Source organism: Anas acuta, chromosome Z (genome assembly GCF_963932015.1).
Source record: "Anas acuta chromosome Z, bAnaAcu1.1, whole genome shotgun sequence".
Taxonomy (NCBI): Eukaryota; Metazoa; Chordata; class Aves; order Anseriformes; family Anatidae; genus Anas; species Anas acuta.
In genome coordinates this window covers 23,872,841-23,884,334 of record NC_089017.1, presented here as the reverse complement: position 1 = coordinate 23,884,334, position 11,494 = coordinate 23,872,841, and the positions used below count along the sequence as shown (strand labels likewise).

General features: G+C 37.6%; 1 protein-coding gene across 8 annotated transcripts in view; it reads right to left on the bottom strand.

The window, feature by feature from the left end:
- Positions 1 to 2,535: 2,535 nt before the first annotated feature.
- SMARCA2 (SWI/SNF related BAF chromatin remodeling complex subunit ATPase 2) overlaps positions 2,536 to 11,494 on the bottom strand; it is a 120,378-nt gene continuing 111,419 nt past the window's right edge. For 7 of the 8 annotated variants that reach the window (XM_068667787.1, XM_068667789.1, XM_068667790.1 and 4 more), the window contains 5 exons: positions 10,132 to 10,237; positions 9,247 to 9,348; positions 5,796 to 5,928; positions 4,121 to 4,263; positions 2,536 to 3,496 (listed from right to left, as the gene is read on the bottom strand). In XM_068667787.1, the coding sequence (XP_068523888.1) occupies positions 3,461 to 3,496; positions 4,121 to 4,263; positions 5,796 to 5,928; positions 9,247 to 9,348; positions 10,132 to 10,237 (520 nt within the window). In that variant the 3' untranslated portion in view covers positions 2,536 to 3,460. The remainder of the gene's footprint in view (positions 3,497 to 4,120; positions 4,264 to 5,795; positions 5,929 to 9,246; positions 9,349 to 10,131; positions 10,238 to 11,494) is intronic. The other variant, XM_068667793.1, reaches the window with a different exon arrangement.

Here is an 11,494-nt window from a genome sequence, read left to right as displayed (position 1 = left end):
GCTCGCGGTGAGGCCGCCCAGCGCAGAGCAGAGCAGGACAATCCCTTCCCCCACCAGCTGGCAGTGCTGGGCCTGATGCACCCCAGGGCAGGGTTGCCCCTCCTGGCTGCCAGGGCACGCTGCTGACTTTTGTTCAACTTCCAATCAACCAGAACCCCCAGATCTATTTCTGAACTCCAGGCCCTCATTCCCCTGTCTGCATGCCAGGGTTGCCCCTTCCTAATTGCAGAATCCAGCAGTTGGTTCTTGTTAAATGTCATATTGTGGGTGATTGCCCAGCCCTCTCATTTATCAGGATCTCCCCAGAAGGCCTCACCACCCTCAACCCTTCATATGCTAAGCCAAATAACAGGACCAACTGCAATGGTCCTTACTTCAGTTTTATTCTCCACCTGCACATCTATCTGTAAATAATCGGTTCTTAAAAAATAAATAAAATTGGGTCACTATAAAGTCACCAAGCACTTTGTGAGTAAGCAATGTGATACTGTACCTGTTATATGTAAGTTGCCAATTAAAAAACAGTCTAAATTATCAGTGACTGAAGCTTATTGCCAGCTGTTTCTTGTCACGTGTAATGGGTTGGTAGACTTGGTTCATTTTAAAAGTCAAAATTTAGCATAAATATGTATGGCCTTGAGAAGCAATCCCTGAAGACAAATCAGCCTCTGGAAACCAAACTACCCCAGAATCATAGAAAGGTTGAGAGTGGTAGTGTCTTTTGGATGTCATCTTGTCCAACCCACCTGCTCAACCAGGGCCATGCAGCGCCACTTGCACATGACCATGTTTAGGTGGCTTTTGAAGATCTCCAAGGAGTGAGACTGCATCCTCTCTGGGCAACCTGTGACACTGCTCCATAACACACATGTAAAAAGAGTAATTCCTGACATTCAGACCTCCTATGTTTTGGTTTGCACCCATTGCTTCTTGTCCTGCCACTGGGCACCACTGAAAAACGCCTGCCTCCATTCTCTTTGCATTCTCCCTTAATATATTGACTCACATAGATAAGATTCCCCCCAGGCTTTTGTTCTCCAAATTGAAGAGTCTGAGAATAAAACTTTCTCAGGCTCCTTTTGTACATCAGTTGCTCCAGTCCCTTAACCATCACTGTGCACTGTTCGTGGATGTGCTCCAGCATGTCCATGCCTCTCTTGTACTGCAGAGCCCAGAACTGGACACAAAAACGCAGGTGTGGACTCACTAGAGCTGAGTAACAGAAGGATAACCTCCCTTGACCTGCAGCCCAGGATACTGTTAAACCTATTTGCCACAAGGGCACATTGCTGACTCATACTCAACTCAGGAAGCCCAGGTCCTTTTCTTCAAAGCTTCTCCAGATATTCATACACATTGATGAGATCATTGTGTCCCTCTGAGATCATTGTGTTTCTCTGTGAAATACAGTGTCTCCCATGTGGCTAGGGCACACACTGGATATGTTTTTGGCAAGAAGCTGTTCTTGGGAAAGATTCACTTTTCAACACCACCAAACTGTGGGAACCTACCAGTTTTCTGTTTAGACAGTGCATAATCCTTTAGGTTCGCAGGTCATGAAAGTGTATGCCCAAGTAATTGCTTCTTTACTTCAAATCTTGTTTCAGAGTATCCATAAAGTAAATCACAGTAGCTACCTCTATAGAGAGACAAACAAGTATTACAGTAGGCAGATGACTTCCATTTCTATTCTCATTGCTTAAGGCAAACTTATGAACAAGAAAATAATCTTTACTTCCACCTGGATATACTGTTACCATCCAAGGCTATTATGCCCATAGGATAACAAATGAAATATTTGAAATTGCTAAAACTAACTGAAGCTGACATTATCTCAGTGTGGGGCTAACACACACAAATGGGCATCAAGCAAACACAAAAACCACTTTTCAACCAACTAGATGAAAAAAATGAAGCAATTAATATAATAGCAAAGCAGCAATATGATCTCAATATGATTCATATTGAGAAAGACATGTTCTGTTTATGAATGAAACCACAGGCTTGTACATATTCTACCAAATTTACATCAAATCAAGACGTTTTGATTTCCACACAGAGCAGAAACATTAACTATGTACTTCAAGCATCTACGCTACCACATCTTAGTGCATCACAGTCTTCACACCTCAAGGTAACACCTAAAAATACTGATTTATAGATGTGCCTGACAGGCTACATGCCTGCCTGCATAAGTGATTGTATTCATGCCCACTAAAGCCTGGGGATATATTTTTCCTGGAAGAAAAAGAAAACAAACCATTTATTTTATTGCTTAATCACCTGAATTGTAATTAGGTAAGGAATTACACTTTTACTTCAAGTTATTTTATTACTTCAACTTTATTTTTATTTTAACATGTCTCAAATGCCTTATCTTCATCTCTGAAGATACTTCTGTGGTGATAAAAATGAGTTCTTATTTTACATACTCTGGACAGACCACAGTGGACCTCTCTACAGGAAACATTCTTGTCCTCCCATCGCTACTATAAAAAAGATTTTTGTGGAACTCATAACACAGGACTGTATCTATTAAGCTAAATTATCTCTTTATTATGAAAGCACCAACACCACATTCTTCAAAATTACTGGAATTTTATTTGCCTCAGGCTTATGACTTGCAACCAAAGACATTGTGCAAAGAAAGCAAAGATTAAGTACACTTTAGGGAAAGGTGATAATCCACATTGGTAACATAGAAGATCAGTCTGATGAAAGAAGCCATCCATTACACTATATAGATTGCAATATTCAATAGCATTTTTCAACCCAACTTTTTTAATCGAGGAGAAAAAAGTTAAGCAAAGTTTACAGTAGACAAATTTGATACAATTCAAAAAGCATTTTTCTGAAGATCGTCAAGCATAAAGTGGAAAAAACATAAATGGGACAAGATGAATGAAGGCTAACTACTGTACAATTATAAGCTATTAAACAAAGTTGCATATATGTACCACAGTGTAAAAAAAAAAAAAAAAACAGTACAGAACAATTAAAAACCTTGAAAACTGCCTGATGAAAAATAAAATAACCAGTGACTTTTAATGGCTTCTCCTGGTTATCAATGCTACAAAAGACTTTTTTTTTTTTGTCTCTCTGATGCCACTGAAAAACTTACTATCAAATGATAAAACCAGGCACAATTAAACTATTACCAAGCTAAAACCAGCCCATAGAAATATACTACCAACCCACATTTTCCATCAAAAGCTCTTTTTTGTTGCTTTGTTGTTAAATCTTTGAGGCCCATTTGGTCACAATATGTTACATTTTTTCCTTTTTTACACCATGATATCATATGTTTGTCTGGCACTACCCTAAAGCTAATTTATAGAGAATGAGAATACAGAAACAACCCAATGTCTATTTGACAAAATGAATTCACTGGGCATAAAATAGGAGAAGGGAGAAGAGAAGGGAAGGGGGTCAGTTCTGCCAAGAAAATAAACCCTATGGATCACTCATCATCACTTCCGCTTGCTTCCGACTGGTCCTAGAGGTAAGAGACACAAGACAAGTCAGAAATTCTTTGCCAGCTATTCTATGGAATTTGTTAAAGAAGAAAAAAGAAAGAAAAGTGGAGAAAGATGACAATTAAACTGACAAATCAAGATAGCCTTAAGAAATATACTGTTATCTAATATTTCTCTTTCATGACATTTAATTCAGTTGCTGTAGGCTTCTTTAGAGAAGAAAAGACACTAAAGAAACACCAATTTTTCTATCTACATGGACATTTAAAAACAACTGAGGAGAGGTCTGCTTTCATTTGTTCCATTAATAGAAGAACCCACCAAAGAAAAAAAAAAATCGAACTAAGAGTTTTTCATTTGGGGATGAAAGCAAACAAACCATGAGGCTTAATGTTACAAAGAAAGTAGGAACAACTCCCAAGAAATAAGCTCCAAACTTAGACTTCTTGTCTTTCAGCACAGGGCCCAGACCTCCTAAGCACATCCAGATACAGTTAAAAACCCTTGCCAAATTCTCTCAAGATAATGAATACAGATTAAATATGTGCTTAAGCATGAATAGGTGAGAATTCTGACAACAAGCAAGACAGGGTAGAGACGTAATCACTGCAACCACTTCCACAGTCTCAGTGAACAAAACTTACATTTTCATCTTGATCCTCATCACTATCATCATCACTCACAACAGGTTTCGCTTTTGCTCGGCTTTGCCTCTTCTTGCCTTTCCCTTTCTCCCGACTCTTTTCATCCTTCTTATTCAGCTTGATTTTGACTTTCACTGATTTTGCTGCAGAAAGTAAAACAACATATACAATTTAAAAACAACAACAACAACAACACAAAAAAAAACCAAAAACGTAGCCACTCTTTGCGAACTCAATAAAACAACTACTGAAGATCACTTATTAACTTCTAAATGCTGTCTCTGTTCATAGAAGTTCTCCCCTGGTAGCAACCTGAAAACGTACTTTCTCTGTGGAACTGTGGAACAATCAGAGCTTTTGCTTTTATTTCTCTACTTTTTTTTTTTTTATAGCTGTAACAATGATTTGTATTATGCCATAAAGAACAACTTGAAGTTGACCATGTGCATCTTCTTCTTCACCTTCAGAATGCTTGGTGTCCACAGGTATTATCTGGTTTTGTGAGAAAATGCACACCTGAAAACACTTTATTTGCACATAGACATGTTTGTGATTTGTACAAGCACGCAATTGTGTTGTTTTACACCACAGAAATGCCATGTGAAGATAACACATTTGGAGTATACACCTTTCTGAAGGTCATGTTAAGTGTCTGATTTCCAAATTAACTGCTTAAATGTCATGTTTTGCAGAACTGCTTGCTGTATGTGGAAGAGTACTTCAGGGCAAAGTACTATAGTTTCCGTAGCTGGAGAGCATGTGTAGACGTACTGAGTGGCACAAAGGGGGAATATAGGATGCCTCCTTTTCTACTACATCATGTCTCTGAGTCTGCAGGGACTTCATGATTGGTGCTTATGTTTCCTCTGAGGAAATCTGAGTTGACAAGACCTGGAAGACATATTGAGCTTAGGCCCTTTGTATGGGCAATCCTGGCTCCATTTTGGCCATCAGCATGCTACAACAATTTCAATACACTAGTTAATCCGTGGAACAGGATATACACAGCAGACTAAAATTCAAACTAGAAGCAAAAGACAAATATTTTCACCAAGAGGGATAATATATTGTCAGAAGATTTTAAGAGAGGATAAGAGGTCTTTTCTTTGAAGACATGCTCCAGTTTTTCCTGCACCATGCCCTGAATTTCAGCCTAAGTTTATGCCCAGCTCAGTCTTTTCTTACAGATGGGCCCTCTGAAAAATTGGTGTCACCTCCTACTTCTGAAAGAATCTGGAGTTTCACTTCATCACTCTCTCACTGAAGAATATTTGCTGCATCTTCTGGTTCTTAACTAGGTGATGATTTTTGTGTGTCACATCATGCCTGAAAGGTTGACCACCTATGAATAAAGATTGTATATAGCATTTGCAGGTAGTTGTAATTAAAAATAACATGAATAGGATCAGAGGATTTATCAACGCTTACGGCCAGTGAGACCTGCTCCCACCAAGCACTTCTGTGATTTGTTTTTGGCTTAAACGTAGTTTACTGTACTCCAACAACTACAGCAATAACACAAAGCTACAAGAATTAAGCTGAATGTAAACACCCAAAGCAGAAAACTTTTAAAGAAGTTACTTTCTTTCACAGAAAACGGATTCTTACAGCAGAAACTAGAACAACTGATGACCCCTACATACACTTTATCTTCTCTACCTAGCAGGGGACTCACATTCTGACTCTGACTCATCTTCTTCATCATCATCTTCATCATCATTGCTTTCATCCTCGCTTTCTTCTTCTTTGGCAATCTTCTGTCGTGCACTTTTGAACACAGACTGAAGAACAATGGAATCCTCATATATCTACAATATGAATACAAATCTATGTTAGAGCTGTAAAGTCAAGCAACGTCAAAAATTCACAGGATAGACCTTCATTTCTGGTGCAAATACACAGAGTACATGTCCTTTTCAAATTACAAGTAACACTGCTCGTTGCATGCATTTTAAAATAAATGTCAACATTAACTTTTTATTTTCTGAATGATGAAATTTATCAGTGACTCACAAAAATAGAATTCTTAAAATGTATTACATTTTAAATGTTCAGTTAGAGCATTTTTCTTTATTGTTTTTATTACCACGGGAGATATTCTGTAGTTTCATTAGATTACAACAGTCTTGAAAACCTGCCAATGTGACAGTCTCCAGCAGTAAGCATCTCAATTAAAGAATTGAATTAAAGTATAACAATATACTTGATAATGTCAAACGACTAGCTCTCATGTTAATTATCCTTAGTTGTTTTTTTTTTTTTTTTTTTTTTTTTTTTTTTTTTTTTTTTTCCTGAAATCCAAAGTGGCCGCAAGGACACTTGTTTAACCCAAGCAGATCATCCCTTCCTTCTTCTCAGATTGAAAAAGACTGAAAAATCAGTGTGTGTTCTAAACTTATCACCTGTTCTTGAACACAATGTAACCTCGTTAAGCATCTTTCACAAATCAGATTTTCTATTTAACCTCTACCTCTATGAATTTTTCTACATTTTCAATTTAACCTCATGTCTACAAATGAGATGACTACATTTGGTCTGCAATTCATTTCTTAGATTAGCATAACAGAAGGCTATGGCCTTCTATATGAAGGCATACCATGGTCTTCATAATTTACTGAGGCTTCATAATCATCTTAACAAAGAAGATCATCTATTTTGCTTTGTAAGATGTCAGATGCCAAGCACTGGACAATTAAGAGTAGTTAACAGAAGGGTCATATAGAGTCATAGAACGTATTTGGTTTTCTCATCATCCTGCGCTGAACTGCTTTAGCTGCCACACTATTCCTTCAGCTAAATTAAACACTTTCTTGTATAAAGGGACATTCTGTAATTACAAGAAAGATAATGGAGGGAGTTTTGGTGGCCATTACAATCTGTACATTAAAACTGATAAAAACACTAATATTTTGCAAGTTCAGTAAAATGAATTAAAAAATCTCAATTCAGAATACTTTATGTGAAATATGTGATTTTTTTTTTCCAGTTGATCACCAAGTCTGCTTTAGAAAAATTTCCTCTCAGTACAGATTGTTCCACATTCTTTAAGCACTCCCATGCACTCTGTTATGAGATGTTTGACTGCTCTTGAACGTGGTAAAAGTTGTTTGTTGACACCCATAATTACATAATGATTATGAATGTTTTGAAATGGCTTTTTTCCTTCAGTTGTGTGACATGAGTTTGCTGTTGGACCCCAGCTTTTTTTTTTTTTCCTAGAAGTCAAATCATTATTGATGTTGTCTTATACTTACTGTTTATAAAGTGTGCTATCCTTATAAGCTCCCTGAGTTCCTCTCAAGTGTAGTTTATTTTTCCGTCCCATAGACCTAGCATTTCCGATTGTTCTTAAGAATTACTCTTTCAACTAACTTTGCTGTCCTTTCTCAGACAAGAAGATTCTATTTTTAACTCCAGACACTACATATTTAACAACTTGCTATGACCCACACTTTTAAACAAAATTTCCTAGAGAAATGAAGTATTTTTAATTTTTTTAACCTTCTTAATTTGGGATTATCTGTAGATATTCAGTAGCTAGTCTGACCCAGAAAACACTGGGGGGCTACATCAGGAAAAGCTATGCAAATAAAAGATTTCTTATTCTGATGAAAATCCGATTCCAACAGGTATCATCAATGGAACAACCATGACAGTGGAACTTCCTTCAAAATGAGAAAAGCAGTGACAATGGAACTTCAAATTATGCAAACTTTTAAGACATTTTTTTTTCCATTTCAATAGACAAATACTATTTTTAACCCCTTCCATGTCTATTTTTTCCATTTGACCCTTACAACATGAAAAACTTTTCAAACTGCTGAGGTTACATGCAACTCAAAAGCCTCAAAAAAGTCTGTCTCTCCCTGAAAACCTTTCTTAAGGTTCCAGCTCAGATGGAACTGCTTTGCTTCCAGGAGAAGCAGCATGAATACTAATGAAATGAACATGTAGAATTTCACTTGAAGTCACTGTGTACTTAAACAGCTCTGTCTGAATTAGATTTTGTTTTTGGTTTTAGTACACACACAAATAATCTAGTTTACTGAAGTAAACTGGTATACTGCTATGCCGGAGCAAAGGTAGAACCAAACTATCACAAAGAATATAAAATAACCTTAAAATTGGAGAACTGCTGCAGAAATGCCCCACAATTCATTGGAAATAAAAATTAACATAGAGAACATACCAGGCAAACTTTAAAAACAAACAAACAACAACAACAAAAAACAGCCAAAAAAAAGGTAACAAAACAGAACAAAGCAAAACTTTAGTATTAGTTATTTGGGCTTTGTATTATAAAATTTAATACTATCTCTGGTAGTTATTGTTGCTATGTTACAATGGAAAATAATTCTGCAAAACTGTGATACAGGTTGGCTTATTTCCAAACAAAGCAACACGATCTACTGAACATTTCTACCCATTCAGGATTGTTCCTGTCAATTCTAACACCTCCACCTCTCACTGTGTGAGACAACTTTCTCAACTGTCATCCAGATTTTGTAGTCAGCATCCTTTTGTGTCAGCATCTTCTGTTCCAAATTCACAGCACTATACACATTCGTTTATGTAAAACATTTAAGTTGAGAGATTTTGCTTTCTAAACCTCTAAGACTCAGCTGGGATTCATTATTACTGACTGGTCAAAATGGACATTGATCTTTCAAAAAAAAAAACAAAAACTTGCCAGAGGGTTCAGAAAATATAAAACTTTATACAGAAATCTTTACTGCTGGACAGACCTTGCCACTACTAGAGCTGAAGTGCTCACTACTAAGCATTTCATGTGTATCTTGTACTAAACCATACTGTTACATCTGCTCCTTCTGTCATCCACTCTGGTAAGCCCAAGCTGATGAACATGAAGAGTCGTTTATTATAGATTCAAATGGTTCTGCAACAGCTCTGAACTGCATACAGATCAGAACACACTGATCTCAGAATTAGACTCCAAACCTGCATGCTCCTACTCCAGCTGTGACCAGAGGACTCTGGATAACAGTAAGAATTTGGACATTTTTATCTATTTAAAATAAGAATTCAAACACAGGGTTTATAGACATATATAGTAATCGTTTAAGAACCAATACTCTTATCCTTAACACAAAGAATTTCAGTCAGACCTGTGATCCCTCCAAATTGAATGTCTGAGCATTGTGACACAGCAACATGACATCCTTCTCCAGGTCTCCAAGACTCCGGTACTTGTGATTGCGAATTCTTTCCTGTTTTATTTGTTGAGGAAAATGGGAAGTATGGAGGGGCAATGGTACAGAGAAAAAACAGGAGACAGGACATTGAATTAATATTTGATTTCAATGCATCAAAAACATTCTCTTTTAAAATGTTACCATCTAAGCAAGCATCATGACAAGTACCTGTTTAAAACAAAGGAATGCTAAAATGTATCATAAAGATATTACTCTCAAAATCACACCATGGTAATAAAAGTAAAAAATCATGCAATTTCTTTGTGGTGTGGAAGGGACAAAAGTCACAGAAACTGAGCTCTTCTGGTAAAAGACTTCCAGTTTCTTCTTCCCAGCACAGACACAAATAAACTATGAAATGAATGAAACTCAAAGAGTTTCAACATCACCTAATGTGAAACAAGTTGCTTCAACCCCATCTGCCAAACTGTTTAGATCTAGTCTAGCTATTCCAAGTCACTAGGTTTAGGGATGTCTATATTCCCCTATAACCACTAAAATTTTGCAAAAAAATATTTTTTTTACTAAAGATTTCTTTACAGATTTGTGATTGGTTCTTTAAAGAAGACAGATGTCATCTCTGAAAGCAATATTTATGTCACTGCTACATTTTGAAATTACAGTGATATAGTGCAATATAAATGAAACAAATTCATTACAAAGGATTTAACACTGCTTGAAGTACAAGACAACCACAGGCACGTACAATATTCATGCTGTAATTTTAAGACTGAATGCATATTTGCCCTGCCTAACAAAAAGAAATGTTGGAATCTCTATATTCCAAAATGTTCCTACCTTAATTTTTTTGAAGTCCACTGGTTTTCTAATCAATTCATAATACTCTGGTAGTTCTTTCCTAGATGGGAGCTGAATGAAGACTTCACTTAGCTGCCGTCCAGAACTGTTGAGAAAATTAAACTTTTGCAATGTAAGGAATTACTACAATTCCCTACACACACACACACAGAGAAAAAAACAAACCAACCAACCAACACAAACGTTTATTTCAAAGAATTAGAAACGGATATCTGGATTATTTATCATTAACAATAAAATAGTAATTTTAATTATTTCACAAATATAATTATCAGGATCAGGACCTGAATCTGAATTCTGTAGTGGTTTGCCAAATACAGTCTTAACCTTTTCTTCATTTTTTTTTTTTTTTTTTTTTAATTTTTAGTATGTCTCTTCTGTCTCTTTCCTGTCACTGTAAGTTTATGGTCATTTTATACTTTTTTTTTTTTTTTTTTTTTTTATATCCTAGTCATAGCACACTTATAGAATCATAGAATAATTAAGGTTGGAAAAGACCTCCAAGATCATCTGGTCCAACCATCCCCCTACCACTAAACTATATCTCCCACTAAACTATGTCCATAAGCACCAGGTCCCACCTTTCCTTAAACACCCCCAGGGACAGTGACTCCACCACCTCCCTGGGCAACCTGTTCCAATGCCTGACTGCTCTTTCTGAGAAGAAATGTCTCCTCATTTCCAACCTAAACATCCCCTGGTGCAACCCAAGGCCATTCCCTCTAGTCCTAACACTAGTTAGCTATGATAAGAGGCTGAACTCCATCTCCGCACACCTTCCTTTCAGGCAGTTGTAGAGAGCAATAAGGTCTTTCCTGAGCCTCCCCTTCTCCAGACTAAACAACCCCAGTGCCCTCAGCCGCTTCTCACAAGACTCATGTTTCAGGCCCTTCACCAGCTTTGTAGCCCTTCTCTGGACATGCTCCAGGGCCTTGATGTCCTTCTTCCAGTGAGGGGCCCAAAGCTGAACATGGCACTCCAGGTGCAGCCTCACACCGGAGCAGAGTACAGGGCAACGATCACCTCCCTGGCCCTGCTGGCTACACTATTCCTGATACAAGCCAGGATGCTGTTGGCCTTCTTGGCCACCTGGGCACACTGCCAGCTCACTTTCAGGCAAGCATCAACCATCTCCCCCACATCCTTTTTCTCTGCACAGAGAAAAAGCTACTCTGCCCGAAGTCTGTAGCGCTGCATGGGGTTGTTGTGACCTGCGCTTTGGTCACAAACATTGGTTCAACCATGTTGAACTTAGCCATGTTGAACCTCATCCCATTGGCCTCTGCCCATCGACCCAACCTGTCCAGGTCCCTCTGCAGGGTCTTCCAACCCTCTGGCAGAC